General features: G+C 41.9%; 2 protein-coding genes across 2 annotated transcripts; one reads left to right on the top strand and one right to left on the bottom strand.

Moving 5' to 3' along the window:
* The first annotated feature begins 4,558 nt into the window (after positions 1–4,558).
* LOC133904549 (uncharacterized) lies at positions 4,559–7,737 on the top strand. The gene is made up of 4 exons (XM_062346040.1): positions 4,559–5,104; positions 6,329–6,571; positions 6,660–6,793; positions 7,719–7,737. Exons 1-4 carry the CDS (start codon positions 4,703–4,705, stop codon positions 7,735–7,737), a joined length of 798 nt encoding a protein of 265 aa, XP_062202024.1. The 5' UTR covers positions 4,559–4,702.
* A 4,642-nt stretch (positions 7,738–12,379) lies between these two features.
* Positions 12,380–21,416, bottom strand: LOC133904547 (indole-3-pyruvate monooxygenase YUCCA1-like). Its single transcript, XM_062346039.1, has 4 exons — positions 20,568–21,416; positions 18,121–18,369; positions 17,723–17,845; positions 12,380–12,598 (listed from the first exon to the last, which is right to left on the bottom strand). Exons 1-4 carry the CDS (start codon positions 21,291–21,293, stop codon positions 12,380–12,382), a joined length of 1,317 nt encoding a protein of 438 aa, XP_062202023.1. The 5' UTR covers positions 21,294–21,416.
* Between the last annotated feature and the right edge of the window lie 3,359 nt (positions 21,417–24,775).

The raw sequence follows: 24,775 nt of genomic DNA, 5'->3' as shown, positions 1-24,775 counted from the left end.
GTGGTGAGATCGATCTCGACGAGATGAGCTCGGTTTCGGCAACTTTGGGATGGAGAGAAATTGAGGAGGGGTGCGACTAGCTTTATAAGCGGGCTTAGGACTCTTGGGGCATTTTAGGACTCTTGGGCGGTGGCGAGATCCATCTTGGACACGACTGGGCGGCGACGTCCGAGTCGGAGGAGATGGGCGTGGCGCAGGGGCGAAGACGGCTTCAGCCGGGGCATCTTCGGGCGTGACAGCAGTGCGGGCTGGCGCTAGCGCGAGAAGGGCTGAGGAGTGGGTTGGCTCGGCACAGACCAAGCGGGAAGGGAAGGGGAGGAGAGTGGGCCGGCTAGGGTTGGGCCGAGAGAAAGAGAGAGAGAGAGAGAGAGAGAGAGAGAGAGAGAGAGAGAGAGAAGTGAGGGGGGAGGAGAGGCCCAGTAGGGTTTTATTCCTTTTTCTTTTTCATTTTTTTCTAAAAGCTTTTGAATTCAAATCCAAAGCAGAGAGATTCAAATTCAAGCCACAAAAATCAGATCCAAACAAACCAAATAAACCCTAAATGCCTAATAACAGCATTAATGCATTCAAACAATTAATAACTTTATTCAAATTTGAATTGGAACTTATAAAAAATGACTTTTTTCCTATACTATTTGATCTATCAACTATTCTTGGAAATTTTTTAGAAATTTGAGAAATCTAAAAATCAAGTGTGACACTTGGTTTTGCAGTGTGAATTTGGATATGAAAGTTTGAATTTACCACATGTCATTACCTCAAAATAGGTCATTAGTGATGAGTCATAATAGTCATTAGTAATGGGTAAATGATCCGCCACTCCAAACATGTCACAAAGATGACACATTAGTGATGGGCGCTCACCCGTCACTAATGACTATCTTCAGTAACCGATGATAGAAGACGCGTGTCTCTAACTTATGTCTCTTATGGCCTATGGGCACCTTGTAGCATCTAGGCCCCTAAGAAAAAGGTAAGAGTTTCGGTGATTAATGACAACTATATCATTGTGACTAACATTTCAGCTTTTAAGCAGCATAAAGGGTAAAGAAAAACTTAATTGTCAATGATGCCTTTACACTCTTGCCCGTTAAAAGACTTATATGATGATCAAAGGACCGGAACGTGAAGGATAAGGATCTTCTAGATCTAAGTGTCACAAGAAGATGAAGAACACTTAGAGTAGTATAGGTTCTTTTTCTACTTAGTCTTTTGACCGTACTATAAAGAGGGGTTAAAAGTTGTAGCTTGACTTAGGAGAGTCTAGATATAGTCGATGCACACTTGTGACTTTCCATTACTAGGTTAACCTAAAAAAATCATTGGTTCCAAATCTCGAAGGTAGAACTCAAAATTGTTTTGAAATAGATAAAATCAGCGAAATTTCAGTTCACCGGATGATCCTTTGATATCAGAGTGAGTTTGACGGAGTAAATTCCTAAGAGTTCTGACTTGAAAAATTGTTGAAGAGCACGCCGGATAGTCCGGCGTTCAATAGGTGAAATCACCGGATAAATAGAAAGCAATGAACTCCAGAACTAATTCTACACACCGGATAGTCCGGCGTAGCAAAATATGATCACCGGATGAATTTATACAGAGAGGTTGTAAACTATCATCTGGCCCATTTCAATGCGCCGGATGATCCGCTGTAGGACAGGATTAATCACCGGAGGTTTAACGGCTAATGGAACAGTTAATGGCTATTTTGTCAGATGTATTAGCACCGGATATTCCGGTGTGAAGCGTGTTATTCACACCGGACCTTCCGGCGTTAAGAAAAAGTTCTAGGTTATTAAGCAACGGCTAATTTTCGATCCTTAGCCTATAAATACCCACTCATTTGGACCTCTCTTCATCTCTTGCTACCCTGTAGCAGCTCATACACTTGGTGTGTCATTTAGAAGCAAGAGATAGAGCACTTGTGTCAATTCCAAGTTCTTAGTTGAGGATTAAGGACTTCTTTGAGTGCTTAAAGAGTAACAAGTGTGCATCTAGCTGTTGTCTAGGTTTGGTCTTTGTCAAGTGAAGCTTGAGGCTTGTTATTCTTGGTGGTTGGCAACACCTAGACGGTCGTGGTGATCGGAGGACTTCTCGGTGAGCTCTTGGAGGAATTATGGGAGCCCCGGGAAAAGAAGGTGTACTTAGTTTGATACCCGCCAATCCGAAGATAGAGAAGGGGTAATCAAGAGGGAGCACTTGAGCCTTGGTGACTCAAGGGGGAGCTACATCCTTGGTGGATGCTCCAACGAGGACTAGGGGGAAGTGCCAACTTCTCGAAACCTCAGGAAAAAATCAGTTTTGTCTTCTCCAATTAATTACTTTCTCGCATCTTATTTTGAGCTTTGTTACTATTGCAAGTTCTTCTTTAAGATTATCTCTCTTAGTTATTTTTGCTTAGTTAGTTATCTTGTCCTAGTTAAATCCCGTAGTCGCATTTTTTTTAGTTTTATTTGCTTAAGCGGTAGAAGTTTTAATTAATATCCCAATTCACCCCCCCTCTTGGGCTATTCGATCCTTTCACACCTGTTGCACGTCACTAACGTCAGTTGACGGGTGACCACGATGCACGCCACTAATGCTTTCGCACTAGTGAGGATTGTGCATAGACTCATGTCACTAAAGACATCTTTAGTGACGTTTATTATGAAGACACGCGTCACTAAAGACCTTCTTTAGTAACGAGTCATTAGTAACGGGCTTTGAGGTGGCCCGTCACTACCATCTTTAGTGACAAGTTACGGCTTGGTTCCAACCTGGGTCACACATTAGTGACGGATCGACACTGTACCTGTCATTAACAGTGCATTAGTGACGTGTTTACTTCGGCCATCACTAATACTCTGTCACTAAAAATGGTTTCTGTGGTAGTGTGTGGTTACTGTTATGAGGCTCTTTCAGTTCATTCTCATGTTCAGAAAGAAAATTCACTGCCTGAGACAGCACACCTAGCTCCATAGCCTAAATCTCTGCATAACCTCAAACCTGTTCCTTCCTGGCAGAGCTAACCAGTAATAATTGGCATTTCTGCGGGCAGCAGTTGGATAAATATAGTGCAAGGCATCAATCGTCACAAGGCAACTGTCAGAAATTCTGATGTCAAACGTGTAGCTCAAAGTTCAGTGTACAATCTTCCGAGATAAAACTACACCAAATAAACATCAACAAGGGCACAACAAATATAGGCATGGAAGCCAAAGTTCTGAGTTCATTGTGCATTGCCAGCTGAATAGCTAATATATCATTTACCAATCAAGCGGCAAAGAGACCTTGTCCCTTCGCGGTAATGGGGTTTTTCACTACTAGGTCACACTCACCACTAAAAGAATACTGTGTTGTTTCGGACATTCGAACATCAGACAAGCTCTTCCAGAGGTTCGTGATTCATCTTTCGTGTTGGCCAAATTAAACAGAATATGCAATTTCAGCAACATTTGATTAAATATAGTGCCAGCTATAAGTAATCACCAATCAACTCACAAAACAAAGAGTTATTCAGTTACTCTAGGCCCTACTTTGTCCATCATCACTTTGCTTCAACGATAACTGCAATGGTTTTGTACTATTACCCAGGGGGCCAACATTGGACGATAGGGAGGGCCGATGAGAGATAAATTTAAATCGATTCTAGAAGCTATTAACTTAATCCTTATAATAAAGCATAATTTTCTCTTAATATTAATTAATATATTTTTTATTTTTTAGAAAAACAAAATACATGTGTAACGATGAATCTATGTTCCAGGATCAGTTTAAAATATCATTTTTCTTATTCATACACAAATATATGATCTTTCCTATAATAGATAATAATAGATATCCATTCAACGTCTCGATATTGCTTTTTCTAGTTCGATATTAGCTTACCATAGAAATTGCTAAAAAACATCTATAACTGAAAATAACTAGAGCTCAGGTCAATAAACAGTAGATCAATGTAACATAAATCATGATCATTAAGGACAAACGCTTTTAAATTGATAAAGTTTGGCATGAAAAAATATTTCGTTTAGATGCATTCATAATAACAATGTGTAGTAAATTATACCTGATGACATCTAATATCTGAAATGTGTTAAAAAAAGACATAATACTCGAAACATATATAGTAGATAAAAATGAGTTTGTATACCAATTAGCTCTTAATTTATTTAGTTTTTATATGCTACTAATTACATATATATACTGTAGAGCAATATAAGTATAGGGAGGCCTGGCCGTGGCCCTGGCAGATAGACTCACATCAATTCGGTCTTTGCTTCTATTCCCATTTACTACATGGCTAACATTCTTTTCTCAAAAACTTTCATTGCTCAAATTACTGCCGTTGTGAGGAACTTCTGGTGGGTTGGTGTACAGGAAGGAGACACTACATGACCCATCCTCTTCAGGGCTTGGGAGGGCATCTACCAGCCAAAGAATAGATGTGGTCTAGGGATAAGAGATCTAGAGCAGGTAAACAGGAGCCTCATTATTAGATCTGCTTTGATGATAGCTTATAATCACGATCCTCATCTCTCTGCTGTTTTGAAAGCCAAGTATCATCTTTACACTTCTGAAAGCAACCACTTTAGGCTCAAAATGTGTCTTTTGGTCTTCCATCCAACAGGTTAGACACACTCTCACCCAAAACTGTATCTACCAAATCTCTCAAGGTGACACAAACATTTGGTCTCAGCCTCTGTGTCCCATTTGGCAGCATATGCATTCCTTTTTGAATAACACTAATCCTGGTGAACAAGTTCTTAATATTGTCTCTGACCTTTGGCTCGCTAACACTAAAACTTGGAATCAAAATAAAATTACTCATTTCTTTGGTGAGCAAGCAGCCCAGATTATTACACAGGTACAGGTTTCAGATCTTGAAGAGCCAGATATCCTATGTTGGAAACCATCAGCATCTGGAATCTGCACAGCGAAGGAGGCCTACAAGTACTTGGAGCAGGAAAATCTCCAGCCAATTCCAACACAAGGTACAAGAGCTCTGCCCCAATCCATTCTCATTCTTTTGAACAAAATCTGGAATCACAAGTTGATACAGCCAAGGATAAAAACTTTTGCTTGGAGGTTGCTTAGACAAGCTATTGCTCAGGAGAGAGAGCTAGTAGATACTCTAGCCACATTGATGTTAATTGTAAAAAATGTGGCCTCCTAGAAACTGACCATCACCTTTTTTTTCACATGTGACTTTGCTAGAGCTGTTTGGTTTACTGTTAACCCTGCTTTAAGAACAGATGCTCTTCCAGAAGGTGATATAGGCATTCAAGCTCCCATCTCTGTGTTGTTTCAATCCGATTCCCTAATCCCATATATACAGAGAATCTTCAAAACTCTTTGGTGCATATGGAAAGCAAGAAACGACCTCAGGTTTAACAGGAAGGATTGAACGGTGCAGCAAGTACATCATGCAAACACATATTTTTCTTGTATAAAACATATTTTAAGAGAATCTTTAAAATTGAATTCACTTTATTTAGAGTTTTATTAAATTCTCTATGATTTTTACAAAGTTCACAAGCATAAAGTGAATATGTTAAGAAACAGCACTGTAATTAACTTTTTCATGTCTACTATTATTTTTTCTACATAAATCATAATATAAATAAGCTAATGAAAGTGATTTCACTAATTTTTGAGGTGTGATGGGTCAGTTATGAATTAATCTAGTCGCAACACATTCACACAATCATGCATGTTACAATAACTAATTCATGAGTTCATATATTTTTAAAAGATATAGGATCATGTAAGAAGACTAACAAAATTAGTTTCATGATTTTTGGATTAGCAAAGAGTAAACTATGCATTTAACTTGGTTTAACAAATAAAATTTCTCACAGAAAATTTTGAACTTTTTTATGAGTATAAATACTTTTATTATGTAGATAATGTTACAAGGAAGCCAACAAAATTTGTTTCACTTGATTTGAAGCTCAGATGAATTAGTTATTGATTTTACAAGATTGAACCCTTTTTTAGGTTTTTTGTTGAACTGCGCTGAAATTCGATAAAACTGCTCGATAAATCGAGAAAACCGAGCGGTTACCGACCCAAACCGCTCGGTAACCGACCAAATCAAAAATACGAGAAAATCGCTCGGTAACCGACCCAAACCGCTCGGTAACCGACCAAAACCGAGCGGTTACCGAGAGGGCAAAAACACGATTTTTTCGCAAAAATTCAAAAATTGCCGAATTAATTTTCTCCGATTTTTTTTGAATTTTTGACCGGTAATCGCGGTTACCGTGGTTTTTCGGTTACCGCCGACCTCCGGTCTGTAACGTAAACCTTGGTTATAGGTAGAATTTTAAATGCCAATGGTGTACAGGTTCAGATTCAACAGGCTGGACAGGAGGAACATCAAGAGAGGCACCTTCAGAGAGAAGGTCAACTGAGAGCAACATGTGCACAGAATACACCAAGATCGCTGCAACCAGGTCCTCGCTGCTACACAGATGCAGTCATCGCCCTTGACAATCTAGCAACGGAGCAAAGCAAAGCAGGAGTCGGAGTCTTTGTCCGCAACACTTCGGCAACTACAACTTCCTCAGGTATATTCATTTTTGCACAGGTTTTTAAGGTACAGGGCCCCTTATGGCTGAAGCTCAAGAAATCAAATTAGCTTCCATGGTGGTTCAATCTCTCTAAGGCTCAATCAGGTGACATACATCTCCGACAATCAGCTGCTGGTTACAACTCTTCAAAAGAAAGACATTATCACTGCTCCAGGACATTGGAACTTGAGGCCACACTTAGCTGCTTTCATGAAAAATAACAATGAAACTCAGTTTAGGTGCGCAAAATCAAGAGGGAGTTAAACAGAACTGCTCATTCCTTAGCTAGAAGAGCTTGGAACCTAGCTGATAGGCCCTCCCCTGTATTTACTATAAGTGTTGGTTTGTGAACCGACACTAATAATAAGTATTAGTACCGGTTCATAAAAAAGAATTATCACTGATAGTATTATAAGCTGACACTGATACAGACTATTAGTGTCGGCTTTTTATCATGAGCCAGCACTGATGGCTTGACCCCTCCCCCTTATACAGAATATAACCGTTGCCGACAATATCACAAATAATTTCACAAATAGCAAGATAAACATGCATTCAAGTTTTACATACGTATATAATCTCACATACATACACAATTCATTAACATATCATCTCATTCATGCATACATAACCATGTTCTTTCATATGACATTCACTAAAGTTCATAACTAAGACAAGTTTGCAATAAAAGATCATAATTAACATAATTAGGCAACAAAAGGGTAAGAAGGAATGTCATTCATGTCATCCAACCATAGTGTTTTTATGATGTGTTGTCTCTGTTTGGTGTATTATTTTTAGCTGTTTTATGCTCTCTCTTTTGTTGGCAGATCTTGTGAGCAGAATATAGCGTTTATAGAGATTCGATGAGCTACAAGGTCGAGACTTCGAGATATGCTAGAACCGAATTTACGAAGATAACTAAGTATCAGCTAGACAAGTGTTCTTGAACATCTTGCACCTATTTTAGGATTTATATACTAGTTGTCATCCTTCATGCATACTTGTCTAAATTGGAATCCCATGATTAGAGTTTACTAGCAATTGTTTGAATATCCTTGTCGTTGTTGATTGAGTCATGGAAAATAAAGGGTAGATATGCTAGTCACTGTCTTGGTTGGGATAAATGTTAAACTTGACTAATATTTATGCAACATGAATCAGATATGGTAATCTTTCATAGCAATATGGAATAGGGATCCTAATAGGATGGTTGGTATGTGGATGGTGCATGAAGGAGCATGTCTTATGCTACACGGTGGGAATGTGCCTATTCCTGTGTGGGGTCCTAAGGACTTGTTCTTGAAGCATGTAATCTGGCTAAATAGCGTAACCACGAGGCCTATATGAGTATAGCCTAGTCAATTAATTAGCCACCCCTCCAGTTCTGTGATCACCATTGGACTGTTGAGTGGCACAAGAGGGGACTTCTACAGTGATGAAATTACTATTAGCGATAAAATCTCAGTGCGTGCTTGCAGGTCGGTGGGAGCTTTGTAAAGGTCTTGTAGTGATCTCCTGAAGCACACCTCAGAAGTGTGTAAGTACTTGGCCGGCACAACAATATAGAGATTATCACCTGGTAATACAGGTGATGAAATCATGACTCGTGGGTAAAGTGTGTAAACTCTGCAAAGTATAAAACTAATCGATCACCCGTGCTCATGGTCAAGAGCGGCTTGGACTTCTTTTTGATTAGTTGGGATTAGGGTTCTGATATGGATGGTCGGGTAGCCAGGTAATGGGATTACCTGGTGATTTATGGTAGCCAGATATGGAATATCTGGTGAGTTTGATAGTCAGATAAAATCCGATGAGCTGTTCTTCTTGTTTAAGTTGTGTCTTCACACTTAGTAAATAAGATGTCTAATTCTTGGAGTTATAGGTTAAGGTTGCTTAGTGCAGTAAAATAGTGTCTAACTTTTTCTTGACTTAAGCCCCATGTCATGCTTTTCCACATTTGTAGAGTGCATAAAAAACTCACACTTGCTATTTCCAATAATAAATACTGCTCAGTTGGAGAAGACTACAAGCAGATCAAGGAAGATGAATGCTATAATAAAGATAGAGCATCCTAGGTCGCGTTGCTCCTAATCGATTGCCTGTGGTGTGCCCTGAAGCTTTCATTGGAGTTCCGTCTTGTTCTTCTCCTGCTGTTTAAAAACTCTGGTATCTATTTTAATAAAGTTATTTTGTTCGATATATAACTATATATCACTTATTATGTCACCGCATGTATGATGAAACTGATTCTGGCATACATATGGAATACTTGCATTGTTGTTCAGGTGGCTGCCCTAAGTTTCCCTCGCTCTCCTGGATCACCGGCTTGACGTCCTATAAAAAAACTAACACGTGCAATGCCATGAGTATGAATAAAGTGCAACAATGCATACCACAATGCTTAACAATATGCTAGAAGTATATGATATGCGAATCAATGCAATACTAAACGATCTAAACAAAAACAGGAAAATAACATCCATCCGGAGTATCCGGACTGGTTCGGAGTATCCGGGCTCAAACCCTCCGGGTGACCCTTCGGAAGAGGTGCTCGGTTACTACTTTTTATTTGACCGGTCCGAAGTATCCGGGTGAATCTGGATTATCCGGGTTCCGGAGTATCCGGAACATCATCCGGGAAAGGATCTCGGTTAGCATTATTTTAACTTGACTCAGAACCTCCGGGTTGGTTCGGACTATCCGGGATGTGCCGGACACTCCGAGTGAGGTTCCGAATGAAGCTCTCGGCTACACGATCACATAACTACCCAAAGTCTCTGGGATACTTTCTCTTCATGGATGCGCACATCTGTTGTACTGCACGTTTAGCGGTAAGGATCTATGATCACCCTCTTGCATGATTTTCTTGTTGAACATGATAGATAATTTTTAATTTGTCCTAGCGTAGCCTACCTGTTCCTTAGAAGATTTCTCATTCGTTTTGTTAGACATATGAATATGCATGTCCTTTATTTAGGCATATATCACGCATTAGCCATTTTAGGCTCACCTTCCTATTCTCCCGGATATCTATTTCTATAAACCGGTTGTTGGGATATGAAAGGGCATGGCCTATATATGTAACCCTTGGTTAATCAATTCAATCATAGCGTGTATTATCTCTCGCTTTCATGGTATCCGATGCTGTTGCTCCCGCAACCATCGTGCTTCCGCTCCAAACCCTAGCCCTAGCCGTCGGTTCCTCCTACCGTCGCCGCTAGCCACCCTCAGCTGCCCCTCTGCCGGAAAATTCCTGAGCCCTCCTGTTTTCTTGCCATGACACATCCGGAGACCGTAGAGGTGGCCGAGGCGACCGCCCATGCGCGCCTGGAAGAGTAGCAGAGGCTCGCGAGCGTGTACGCCTGGAAGACGAGCCCTCCTGTGCACGTTGTGACGAGGAAGCCGCTCGCGTAGAGACCCGCGTGCTTGCCCTCGTCAACGCCCAGGCTGTCTCCGCCGCCCTGCATGCGCTAGCCGTCGCCATCCAGAACTTTCGCGCCTTGGTGCCGATTGTTCTTGATCGGGCATCAACCCAGTACAGCAAGTGGCGGGGGCTCTTCCTCACCACATTGGGTAAGTATGCCCTCGATGATCATATTCTTCATGTCGGCGACCCTCCCGCCGATCCCGATTGGGCACACATGGATTGTACCGTGCGCTTATGGATATATGCCACCATCAACACTGACCTCCTCGACGACGTCATGACGCCCAGCACACCGTGTGCCGTGTTTGGTTCGCCATCAAGGACCAATTCCTCGGCAACAAGGAGACACGAGCTCTCATCCTCGATGCCGAGTTCCGCAATTTTGTCCAGGGAGATCTCTCCATTGCGGAGTACTGCCGGAAATTGAAAGCCATGGCCGATGCTCTTGGCGATCTGGGTGAGCTGGTCCAAGATCGGACCCTTGTCCTTTCCGTCCTGCGCATCATCAACTAAAAGTTCGGCTACATGGCTGCTCTCCTCAAGCGCCAGAAGCTGTTCCCCTCCTTCATCGAGGTCCGCAACGACCTCATTCTGGAGGAGATCACCATGACTTCAAAGTCGGGCTCCACATCTATTGCCCTTATCGCCACCATTAATCGAGCTTCTTCTCCGGCGGCTCCTTCCTCCAGCAATATCGGTGTTGCTCCTTCCTCCGGTAATGGCGGCACTGGTGGCTCCTGGCGCGAACGTCGTTGGCGTCGCAACGACAACACCTCCAACGGGGCCTCTTCGGGCTGGCCATCATTCTACAACCCATGGATCGGGACCATTCAAATGTGGCCCGGCCCATCCCAGTCTCGTACGCCTACCTCGGGTCATCGGCCCAACGCACCCCAGCAGCCATGTAGGCCTACACAGTAGCATGCCTTCCTAGTAGGCCATGCTGGCGGGTTTGGCTTGCCTAGTGCACCGGCCCTACCCGGCATGCTGGCCCAACCTCTCTAGCTCCTACCTCCTGCGCCGCAACAGTACACGCCCCAACCCATCTTGCAGTCTCCTGTGCCGCATGCGCTAGCAGGACTGCCGGGTCTGTCGCCGCCCACCTTCAGCCAGTGGAACCAGAATGTCCTTGCCAACTCCTTCAACACGATGATGCTAACACCTCCACCCGTCACGCACTGGTACATGGACTCAGGGGTATCTTCACACATGACATCGAACTCCGGTATACTCACATCAGTTTCCCCTCCATCTTATTCCACTCCATCTAATATTATTGTCGGCAACGGGTCATTGCTACCCGTTACCTCCACCGGTTTCATGTCTTTTCCTGCAGCCCAAGGTCCTTTACATCTTCATAATGTTTTGGTCTCTCCAAATATCATTAAGAATTTGATTTCTATTCGTCGCTTCACCACTGATAATAACTGTTCTGTTGAGTTTGACCCATATGGCCTTTCTGTGAAGGACCTTGAAACCAGGAACGTGATCATCAGGTGCAATAGCTTCGGGCAGCTTTATCCCCTCTTCTTGACATCGGCGTTCACTCCTCCACATGCCCTCATCGCCGATGCCTAGTCCTCCACCGTTTGGTATCGTCATCTCGGTTCTGAAGCCTTTTCTGGGTTAGCCGATAGTACTGCTATTTCTTGTAATAAACATGATCATCACTCGTCCCTTTGTCATGCTTACCAGCTTGGTCGACATGTTCGTTTACCTTTCTCTTCATCTAGTTCACATGCTTGCCAGCTTTTACATTTGTTACTCTCTATTCTCTCTCTAGTTCATCTCCCTATCTCTCTGTAGTTATCGTAATGGAAAGAGGTAGTAGTTCTACCTCTTTGTTTTTCGTTGGAATATGATTTTTTTTTTAACATCGGGCATTGATGTTATGCATCATTTTATAAATTTTCATACTAAAATATAACTTTTGCAAGGAGAATAAAAAATGACACATTTCATTAGGGAGAGTGAAGTAATTCAGGTGCTAGAATGAGTCAAAAAATAGTTGAGGAAGTTATATGAATAGCTTGCAAACTTCGGGCAACAAGATGCACCTTTTTCATTGGGAAATAATAAGAACCTAGAAGGTTATTAGAATGGGAAGTAACTCCATGTAACATGAGAATTCTTATTACACAGTTAAATGGCATTTCTCCATGCATACATGTTGTAGTAGATAAATGGATCGAGAACAAAAGGCACAAACACTATTGCACTACCACAGACACACAAATAGTTCAACATACTTATATACACATTTCAACTACACATTCTCACTTGCCAAAATAGAAAAAAAAAAGAGAAAAAAACAAATGAATTTACTTATGATCATACAATCAAGCTAGAGACCGATCGACCAATGGGTAGAGTTGCATGACCGGCCTTCATGCCTTCAAGCATCTTGGTCGCTGTTTCTATGAGCAGCAGTGGTGCTTGCAAATACCTCAGTCCACTGGTTTGCAATATCTTCGGCGATTCTGATAGCATCGTAGGAGGTGCCCACGAGGCCCCTCTTGGTGAAGCCAGCGGCATAGAGATTGTTCCTGCCCCTCCAGCTATGCGGGAAAGGCTTTCTAGGGAACCCATCAACCTGGCTGAAGAGCTCCTCCTCCTGTACATGTATATGTAAATTTAAATGCAAAAGAAGTTAATTTTTTTCCCTTGTTTGTAAGAAATTCAATGCAATGAAGTGGTGGACACATATGCATGCATTAATGAGTCTGAAGATTGAATGGGTTTATCTCTTTGAGTTGAAATTGCTTATAGGTTGATGGTCTATGTACACATTTGTCCTGATCAGCAAGATGAGGTTCTGGAGAGTTTTTTTTTTCTTTTGGAAATTACTAACTATATATTGGTCGATCAGAAATAAGATATGACAAAGCTGTTAAATAAGATACCACAGAAGTCTTAATTCCTCTTACCAGATGCAAAGAGCTATATGCATATATTGATGGCTTTCCTAACAATTAATTACCAACTGAATATTATGAAACAAAAAGGTTTGTGGGCCAATGCAAAGGATTGCAAACTCTCTTAACACTCGTCACATTATTCAATCCTCCAAACCCATGCATGCATGCGCATACACACACTGTTCAACTGCAAATTAGCAATCAGCTCAGTGCATGCCAAACACAGTTGCATGCATGAGGCCATCCAATCTGGTTAGACACACATGGGATCCATCAAGCAATCTGAGCCATGCATCTAGATGGGCCACCCTACAAAAAGGTAGAGTGGGCAGCAGTCGCCTAGCACATGAGGACCAGATGGCCCTTACCTCATCACACCACAAGGATCAGCATGTGCATCACCGAACTGTCCCCATGCATGGGAGTTTCGGCAATCTCTTTCCCATCCCACAGGGCTGCAGCTTCTTCCATATCCTTCGATCCCCCACTTGATGGCAGCAGGGAGGTGCAAATGGGGCAGCCTATCAATAGGTGCGTACATGCTACTTAAGTTAATTTCTTAGGTGCGCGGCATGTGCTCAATTTCTTGTCTGTGGTTTTTCTGAAGTTGTACCGGTTGTTTGGTTTGTGCTCAATAGAAGCACATGAAAGCCAGGCCAAATTTTGGAACCATCAAGATAGCTGCTCAGATTTCGGATATTAAGATGAACTAGGTGACTAAATAAGTTGGGTGCCTTGCCAAAAAAATTATTCTCGTTGGACCAAATTTAGACAAAATGTGATCAAATCTAGTCGAAGTGCCATTTTTTTAGGCAAGCTTACACAGACTTGAGCACCGAGCGAACATGCCTATATATCACACATCGGTTAATTGTTTATGTGGAACAACAGTGCTTTTACGGTTCTTGGGAAGTACCATGAGGTCAAATTATACTATCGAAGGTACCAAAAATTAGTCCCTCTCATGATATAATTTAACCGTATCTCTTGGTACCTTCCAAGGATGGTAAAAATGCTAAACAAATATGGCTTTGTGCTTTACAAATTCAACCTTGCATACATGCATGGTGATTTATTTGCCAAGATCATGTTGGAGACTAAATATGAAAATCTTGAGTCAGTGGCACAAATATGACCTGATCATTTGTAAATTGTATTATAATGACCACCTAAATTAGACCTTAACTTAATATTTTCTTAACAGTAATGTGTTTTTTATCCCTTATTTTCGCACAGTGGTCACTGTTAGATGGCCCAACGCCCATGTAGAAATGGGCTCCATTATTTGACCAGGATCATACAACAACAATGATACAAACACAAACACAAATACACAGAGCAATGAAAACAAAATACGCGCATGAAAGCTACATATGCAAGCTAATTATTAACATCTAGCCGCCAGTGCACTCTCCATTCTTAATTTGCTCTAGCTTGTTTGCACGATCAAAACTTTGACGTGTTGGCATGACATCAACAGTTGTACATATGAGTGTCCATATATGTATACACGCGCAATGATGTAAAGAAGATAGATACAAGGAAATCAAGTACAAGACTAGCAGCTATCATATGAAGGACCATATTGAAAAAAACAAGCACATATATGGCCCATAACTTTGTGTACATTATTCCTTTTTATCGGTGCCTAAAGTTGATTATTTTCTCCCCAAATTAGGTTGCGCAAATTAATTCCACATCAATCAACATTGCCCTTGATTGTCAATTTCCTGATGATCAAGTTTTCGTGTCACCGTCATGGGGATAGCGTCGTCCCCTTGGCATCATTTTCATTGCCCATAACTTCACTACTATAAAAAACCCTATATATTTTGCCCCATCACTGTCGGATCATCAAAAACTAACAATAATAGTTGTATCGCTATGGTCATTAACAAAATCAGTACCACTGCTAGTTTTAGAAAACAACCGGCAGTGCTAATAGGTTATCACTGCCGGTTCATATTAAAAACCGGCAATGATAGTTTTTAATACGGACCAGCAGTGATGAAGGAGCCGGACCTGAAATTTCTATTCAATCAGCCTTTTCCTCGAAACCGAGCTCGGGTCCGAGATTTTTTCCAAGTCCCGGGCTCCCGACGCAAGAGATAAGGTCTCTTCTCTCTCTCTCTCTCTCTCTCTCTCTCTCTCTCTCTCTCTCTCTCTCTCTCTCTCTCTCTCTCTCTCTCTCTCTTCGTCTCCTCAATCCCTCTTGGTCCCAAGCCACTACCCACTGCCAACCGCCATGTTTGCGAGATCCTCCTCCAACTCAGTCTCCCCACCAGCCTCATCCTCGGCAAACTCCTCATGGCCGCCACCCTCTCTTTCTCTGTGATAATGGCATGTGGGTCGAGGAGCGTGGCGATCCGGTGAGGCTTACACGGGAGGCTGGATCCAGCGATGAGACCTCCATGGGAGGCCAAATCCGACGCCATGGCCTGCCACCATGTCCTCCACGAGGCTTCTCTGCCACCGCCTCCAGCCGCCATGTCCTCGCGGGATCCTCCTCCTCCTCGGTCTCCCTACCAACCTCGTCCTAGGTGCCTGCCTCGACACCGTGGCTGGCGCCTCCCTGCGCCCGCGGTTCGTCCTGATCCACCCGCTCCTAGAGCTCACCGCCCTACCTGTTGCACCAGCTTCTTCTTTGATGCCTTCAAGGACTCCTCCGCGTCTCTGGTGGCTGCACCCTCATCCTCGACAGCACCAGTAGCCGTGACATTGTCCTTGACGATAGCAGTACTATGTGTTGTGGTGGTGGCCTTTGTGTCATTGCATTTTTCTATGCAAGGTGGCCAAGGGTGTGACGGTGGAGCGGAGTGCGCGCGGCAGCCAAGCCCGTGGCGGTGGAGTGGCAAGCGAGGGGCTCCGGTGAGCTTGAGCAGTAGTGGGTGCCAGCGAGCGAGTAGCGTCTAGGATTCTGTTTTTGTTTCCTAAAAATACCAATACTGCCGGTGGACAACTGTTGGTAGCGATAGAAATATGACTATCATTGCCTGTTGCGTATTGTCAGTTCCAAAACTAGTAGTGAAAGCTAGTTTAGAACTAGCAATGAACGTGTATTCTATAGTAGTGCTTGCTATCTAGACACTAGCTTAATTTGACAAGGACTACATATATAAATGCACATGCACATTGAATTAACTTGATATCAAAACATATGTTATGGGAATGTCCCTAGTCCCTAAGGTGTCATTAGGACCCCTAAGATGTCACATTGAAAAGGTTATCACTACTGGTTCAAAAACTGCATTACTACTGGTTTTTGAACTGAGAGTGAATAAGTGGCAGTGATAATCCACCGCAGTTACAAAACCTACAGTGATGCAAGCTGTTACTGTCAGTTCTTGAGCTTATTCTAATTATTTGTATACTTATCATTGTCAGTTCTAACTATGAACTAGCAGTGATACTCAATCCAAGACAAAAAAATAAATAAAAATTTAAGCATTGAGGCAATATTTTAACCGAGATTGATATTACTAATAACCATAATATTTGAGTTTATAGCAATGATAATCCCACTGTACACCAAAACCTAACGTACATCATGCACGGTCACTCGCAAAACCCTAAACCCCCGCACACAAAAACCCTAAATGCGCGCGACTAAGCTACTGACCCTAATGATACTCAATCCGGGAGAAGAAGTCATCATCGTCATTGTCGTCATCATCCTCGTCATCGGCGTCATCGTCATTGGTGACACCGAAGTCGTCCTCACCGGTCTCCTCCTCCTCCTCCAATGAGCTCAACCAGGGCTTCTTCTCCTTCAGCTCGTCGACGAAGAAATCCCACACCTCGTCGAAGGTGGGGGGCCTGGCGACTCACTGGCATCCGAGGCCATCAACGCCTCATCCGGTGACCGCACCTATGGGGCCTCCTCCTCCCCAGAGAAGGCGGCGGTGGAGGCAGCTATGGAGCCGGCGGTGGTGGATCCATCGTGTGGCACAGTGGTAGCGGAGTCAGAGGAAGGCATGGGAGGGTGAGAGCAGTAGCTGTGGAAGGGGAGAAAGAGTGAGAGAGAGGTGAGTTGATCGAGTGTGAGAGAAGCAACATTTAAAGGTGTTGGGAGAAGCCGAGCAGGCAGGCACGTGAAGCCGAGCAGGAGCACACATGAAATCATACGGATTTTTATATATCACTACCGGTTTTTAAAGGCACGTCTTTTAACTGGTAGTGAGAATTTGAATATCACTGCCAATTAGTAACACCAACCTTTTTATGTGCGTAATATTAATCACTATCACTATTGGTTCTTATTAGCTTGGCTTTTATGTGCACCTGGAGGTCCCAAACCGGCAGTAATATGTTATCACTGCTAATTATTTTTGATCGGGCAGTGCAGAGGGTGCGGATGATCCTTTCTGTAGTAGGCATTGCTCGCCATACATGCGCGGGTGTATAAGGTTAGCCAAGGGCATGTATATTTGTATCCATATTGTCTCTAAGGTGTCGTTTGGTTCAGCTTTGAAGCCCAGATCTGGAGAAGCCTAGCTGCTCTAGAGCACAAAATGAACTAGTACAAGAGAGAAGTAGCTGACAGCAGCTTCTCTTGAACCAGCTTCTGTAGAAGCTAGAATAAACCCGAGGCATAGCCAAACAAATCCTAAGTTTTTCACATAATTTAGAGCTAAATATAATACTAGAAAAAAGCTCTCCAATGAATTGTCACTTAATTTTTTTCTGTTACTGGATAAGAGAGATGTGTGAGTGAGCATGTGATTAACTTTGATGATTGATCTATTATACCACTATCAAAAGTTCATTCATGTTTGTTTAAAGATAATACATGACCATTGAATGTGTAGGTATGTACATACCTTGAGCCATGAAGACACATTACTTTTGTACCCGGTGGCGAAGATGACGGCATCAAAGACCTCTATGTGGCCGTCTATGAACTCAACCCCATTCTCTGTGAACCGGTTGATTGCCGGGACCACCTACGGAATCTCTCTCTAGATTCATTAGCTAGGACAACATATATATCATTGACTACACTAACAAGTGATACAAATCTAGGACTCTTCTGTTCCATTTCGAGATCTACGTAGTTTTTATTCCTTGCAGTACATAAGGTCCCATTTAGAGTACTGCATCACTCCTACGTACTATGCAGCAACTCTGTGGGAAACCCATTTCCAGCAAGAGCGGATATTAATTTTTTGTCTCATGAAATTCCTACGTCGAGTTTTTGGGAAGTATTAGGATCATTTACCTTTATTTCACCATCTTTGATCTTTCTTAGAGCTCCGATGTCGAGTACTGGTGTTTTCCCGGTTGAATTCTTGATTTGCAGTGGGCCGATCATAGGCCGCGGGAGACCATATTTTTCAGTATCTCCAAGGATCAATCTTGTGAAGAAGAGGAGCAAACAATCAACCTGTTTTATCGGGAGCCACCTGAGAAGGAACACCGAGAGTCCAAATGTGGAGATGCCTAAGTATCTCCTGGGCAACACATGAAGCTAAAAAAAAGAAGCAGCATATATAAGAATAAATATAAGTATGGCGCATAGACGACACAAAATCATGCAATTAATTTCTCAATTCCTACTGTTTGTATTTCAAAAATATGTATAAGAGTTTTGTTAATTTTTATTATATAGTTGCTGTGTTACGTGCAAAGGCTACTGTTCATGTGCAAGAATTATTGTTTACTCGTGTGAACAGTACCACGGGTCTTGTAGCACGAGTTATGTTATGGCAGGAAATCTAGGCTTGCCATTTAATTAAAAGATAAATTTGGTAGAAGTTAAATTTGATTTAAATTAGGAGACATAGTTTGATTAGTTTCCATTTCAACTAGAGATAAATTAGGTAAATTAGGATTTGAAGTTGGATTTGAATTGTAATTCCCCCTCTATATAAAAGAGCAACCATGCATCATTGTAATCAAGAAAAAAGAATAGATCTAGTTCTCAGTCTCCTTCTATGTCTTCTCCGATGTTTTATCTTCCCAATCTATAGTCTAATCCCTCCTCTAGCAGCTGATGCTGCCCGTTTATCCTCCCGATGGATGTTTACCCTAATATGTTGTAAACTAATCTTTTTCAAAGAAAACAATATATGCCTAACTTTTAGAATACAAATATTCTAACAATTGTGTTTTCTTTGTGAGTACTCCCTCCGGCCGGTCTGCTTTATTAGTAACTTCACCTCTATAGATGCAGCATAAGGAACGTTAATTAACACAGTTTGGTTCTTGGTATAGATTGGTCCTACTCATAAATTACTAGTCTCTCTTCACTTTCAAATAAATGTTGTTTAAATATGCGTGCATTCATACTTTGTAAAATTTGAGCACTGATATACATGAAAGAATTAAAACTTTGTCACATAAGAATGGTATTAATTGATTTTTCATGAAAAACACTTTCAATTGATTATAATTTTAATTATTTTTTCATAAAAGATGGTTACGAAAAGTAATGATCAGAAACATATATTGGAGACTGTGTCAATAACCAGAATAAGAAGTAAAACAAACTAGGTAGTACCTCTCTAACATCACTACCACTAAGAAAATAGATATATAGTAGCAGCATTTGTTCAAAAATATTGCCTCCAAAACTCTAAACGGCATCCATTTGCAAACTATCTTCATATATTTTAGACTGGAGGGAGTATTAGACAGTTTCACATGAATTACTACTGCTGAAATATTTCTCGAACCATTATATAGTTAGCAAACTCTATGATATGTTCAACACTACCAATTCTATTTTCTTGTCTTTTGGGAAAAAAATACGATACCACTTGTACGCAGACAAAATGTATGTATTCTCGAGGGTTCTCAGGTTCTGATTTATTTTTTTTCCTGTCACTTTTCTTGTTTTGGTTGCTCTTTCCCTGTCTCTCGGACAGGTATGCAAGATAAGGAAAGGAAGATGTATTGGTCACTGTAGCACCACATCAGTATATATTTCTGTGTAAACAGCAGGTTACAAGTAGCCAACATATACTACACAAGAACCAATATATTTCGGAATAATAAAATTTCATGTACTAATAAAATTTATGTAACAGAATGTCACAAGTGGCACAATGTATGCTATACACCGTTGATCGAATTGAAGAAAAAAAATTGCGAGGAAACTGAAGATCCAGAATCCTTAGTACTTCAACAATCTATTAAATATATACTCGTATTGGTCATTGTGAATTTCTTGAATTACTATTACTTTGCTTGTGAAAATGACAACAATCTGTCGAGAGGGGGACAAAAAGGAAGGAAACATACGTGGCGCACTACAGAATTGACCACTTAAGAGAATTGGCACATAATTACAAGCTGAATTCTATTGCTTTGATGATATGGGCATTGTCTATTATGATGACATCGAGTCTATTATGCATACCGTTTCATATAATCAATATAAACACATACAAATATATATTCTAAATGCATACATCCTAAAACATCACTTATTTCTTGACTGCAGGGAGTACACATTCGTGCATGGTAAATTGGTAATAACCGAATAAGAAAGGGACAAAAACTGGATTTTGTTACTGCTAGTATTGTTTGCTCACCATGGCAAAACTGGATTTTCTTTAAACTGATGTCCAATCTGTTATGATTTGTGATTTGTCACTTAACTACTTGGCAAGTAAATGCATGATGTGATCATGTGAACAGCGACACGTCAGACTACGTACTTACCTTGTCCCTGACAACCATGGAGGGCCTGGCTCCATTGTTGCAGAGGTCGAGGCTGACCTCCATGCCAGAGTTGCCGCAGCCGACGACGAGCACCTTCTTGCCCCTGAACTCGTGCCCCTTCTTGTAGCTGCTCGTGTGCATGACCGCGCCGCGGTAGCTGTCCATCCCCTCCACGCCCTCCGGCCACGCCGGCTCCGCATTCTCGCCGGTGGCCACCACGAGCCATCGCGACACGAACTCTGTCGCCGCCGCCTCGCCGTCGACGTCGACGGTGACCCTCCAGAACCCAATGGTGGCGTCGTAGGCGGCGCTGCGGACGCGCGCGCCGAGGCGGGGCTCAATGCCGAAGGCGCGAGCGTAGGCGTCGAGGTAGGCGATGAACTGGTTCCTGGTCGGGTACGCCGGCGTGCCCGGCGGGAACGGCGCGAGCGGGAGCTCGCAGAAGCACCGCGGCAAGTGCAGCCGGAGCCGCTCGTACGTGCGATGCCGCCACAACGCCGCCACGCACGCGTCCTTCTCCAGCACCAGCGACGGCACGCCGCGTGCCTTGAGGCACGCTGCCGTCGCCAGCCCCGACGGGCCCGCGCCCACGATCACCGGCCCCGGCACCCACACCTGCCTCGGTCCGTCGCCGTCGCCGGCGTCCCCTCCGCCACCGTCGCCGTCGCCGCTGTGTAGGATGGAGGGGTGGTCGTCGTCTTGTCCTCCTCCTCGCGAGGTTGCCATGGCAACGAGGAGACAACTGTATGTGTATGTGGAAGATGTTGAGCTATCTAGCTATTGTTACTGTTGAGTGTCGAGATCTCTCTCTAGGTGCCTTCTTGTGAACTTGTACTGCACATACATACAGCTTTAGCTACACTCCAGAGCTACACATATATGTTTATAAATATGTATAGTATACTGTTTGCGGTCCAAAATAGATGTCAAACTAGGATTAATTAGTCAGAATTTATTCCTTGGTTATTGTTATACAAAGGGGTTTAAATTTATCATATGAGAATAATAAATAATTTGTAGATTTTTTGTCAAAAATGTGTGCAGGCCAAATAGATCGTATCTATCTATCACTAAATCGGAACGTGAGTTTTGTTTGTAAAAATACAACTGTTATGTGGCTCGAATACGATTCAAACAGAGTGTCATACCACATCCGTGTCCATATTTTTAAGGCAGATATGAATACACATACAAATCGAATTATTTTAATTAGGTTGTGGGTTCTGACGAACTAAAATGAATACGAATTAAACATATTCCCGTAATTTGGTTGAATGGGCTATACTTGTTATATATTCGGACACAGCAAAATTCCAATAGTCCTGTGGATGGGCTCGTAGCTAGTGACAAAACCTACAAGGTGGAGTGAGCCGGTGAGGATTCGATCTCTAGTCCCGCACCCTATGATCTCCAAAAAGACTTGGGAGGCGCCATTAAAAAAAATTACAATAGACCTAATTATCATCATGGCAAAATGTAACAATTGTAATTAAGCTAAGTGAACGTAACACCACATTGAAACTTTATATATATATATATATATATATATATATATATATGATGTATAATAATTATTCTGCGACATTTTTACACAACCAAGCCACCCGATTGAACCAGCAATCAGATCGAGCGAGGAAGCAAATTCTACAGGATCAGATTCTACGATAGACCTCATTCTCTATGATACATGTGTCTCCTCTCTATGTGCTCTTTAGCCCAACCGTTAGATTAGAGCATGTATAGTTAGATTAGGATCACACGAAATTCTTTTATAATTTGCTTCCATCGGAGAAACTTCCCCCGCCCACACCATCCTGACCGAACCAGCCTGCTCCGAATCAAACGCCCGCTCCTTCCCGCACCTCCTTCCCGCACGCGACCGCGCCGCCGCACATTTCAGGCCGATCGAGCTCACCTCCCAAATGCAGTGCAACCCCCAATGGAGGCACCTCCAGATGCGACCTAGCGCCCATCCGCATCTCGCTTACCATCACGAGCTCTACCGATTCCCCTTGCCCGACCAGCTCCACTGCTTCCCCCGCCCCATGGCTACCCACTACGTGAAAAATGGACAAGGATGATGGGTCCCGTACCTATCATCCCGAACCTATCACCAATAAGATCATTGTTAACGGGTCAAAATTTGACCCGTCACTTATTAAGGTCATTGGTGATGGGTCACAACTGTGATCGTCACTTATGACTTGTTTGTGACCCGTCACTTATGACTGATATACGGTTTTCGTGTTTTTTGATGCGAAAAAAAGTCAAAAAAATATTTTTCACCCAAGTCAATCCAACTCAGGTCTATCACCACTCGCCACGTGTCTCTACCTATTTTTCAGGCTGTTTTTAGAATGTGCGTTCTGTGGGAATCGAACTCACGACAGCCCCTCGCACGCGTAGCTGTCTGACCACCTTAACCTCGCGTGCATCCTGAAGGGACTCGGATAAAATATCATTTTAACTATTTTACTGAGGATCATAAGTGACGGGTTATAGTTATGACACGTTACCAATGTTAATTTTACAATAGACATAAAAAACAGTTGACTCGGAGTGCCTTCGGTTAAATGGCCATAACTTTTGCATACAGACTCCGATTTCGACGTTTTTTGACTGTACGGATATCAAAAAAAAGTTACATCCGTTTCTCCCCGACTTTGTCAGGTTCGGCGAATTTTTCGAGGCCTAAAATGGCTTGGAAGATTGAGTTCTCGCCTCTAGAAGTTTCTGCACCATTTTCGGAACGAGCGTTTGTGTTCATAGCCGTTACCCCTTACATCAAATTTGAGCAGAAATATCCAATGGTTCATATTCTAGTGCTTCTGAAGTGAGAAAAAATAAGAGAAAAATAAAATAAAAATAAAAAGGCATATCATTACAATTAAAGAATGTATTCGAGTTACGACCATATATATTTATAGTAAGTAAAATATCTTGTAGATCGTAACTATACTGTTTTTAATTATAACTAGGAGGTGTGCGCAGATATGAACAAGTTACAATTACATGATAAAAAGTACATAATTACGACTAGAGAATGTATTCAAGTTACGACCATATATATTTATAATAATTGATATATTTTGTGATCATAATTATACTGTTTTTATCATAACTGAGATGTACGTACAGGTGAACTATATATATATATATATATATATATATATATATATATATATATATATATATATATATATATATATATATATATATATATATAACAGTCAGGCGAAGAACTACTTTATATATTCGTTCGTATGCGTCGAATACAAATGCAAGTTCGAATACTTGGCAAACCACTTTATATCTGAATGGAAAGATCCTTGCCATAGGCAATGGCTGGGCTGCAAGATTTAGATTTGATAGCAAGGTCTCAGCATGGACGCAGGCAATGGTTGGCATGCGACACATGCAACGGGAAGGCATGGGCGTGCGTGTGAACCGGTGAAGTTGAAGAGTAGCGTGCGTACGTAACGTACGTCCAGAGGCGACAGCGACAAGGGTGTGATTGGTACGTGTAAGCGCTATAAAAAAGTATGTATGAACAATAATCAGCTTTTTTATTAGAAGAAGAAAATCTCTAGATTGAGTTTTTTAAGACCTAAAAGTAAACTCAAATAAGTGAAGGAAAGATTTCTTTTTGACAATTGAAAGTCTTAGCCAAAATATCCATTTTCTCATCCGACAAATTAATAGGAACCTTGACTAACTTTGAATAATTGACTCTTAAACCTATAGATTCAGTAAAAATATTGAGCGATGTTTTAAACACAAAGAGTTGTTTGGAGCAAGCTTGAAGGATAAGAAGTATGTCAATAACATATTGCACAACAGGGAAATACTGATTAGCCTCAATTATAAGAGGAAGATGAAGGAGACCTAGATCTTTAGTTTTATTTAAAATACTCTATAGAAGATCTGCAGCTAAAACAAAGAGGAGGGGTGAAAGGGATCCCTTTGCCGCACCTCTCTTCTGTAATGGAACACTTTTCCAGACACCCCATTCAAAAGAATTGCAGAAGTACCAGATTGAATAATGTCAGAAATCCAGGAAATCCAACGCTGACTAAAACCTTTGTGAAAAAAGATATCCAGGATAACTTGATGCTCTACTTTGTCGAAAGCCTTTTCAAAATCCAATTTCAGAAGGACAATATCTTTTTTAGAATAATAACAGAGATGTAGATATTCAAAAGACCAAG

This window comes from Phragmites australis, chromosome 22 (assembly GCF_958298935.1).
Source record: "Phragmites australis chromosome 22, lpPhrAust1.1, whole genome shotgun sequence".
NCBI classification, from domain to species: Eukaryota; Viridiplantae; Streptophyta; class Magnoliopsida; order Poales; family Poaceae; genus Phragmites; species Phragmites australis.
This window is presented reverse-complemented; position numbering and strand designations above follow the sequence as displayed.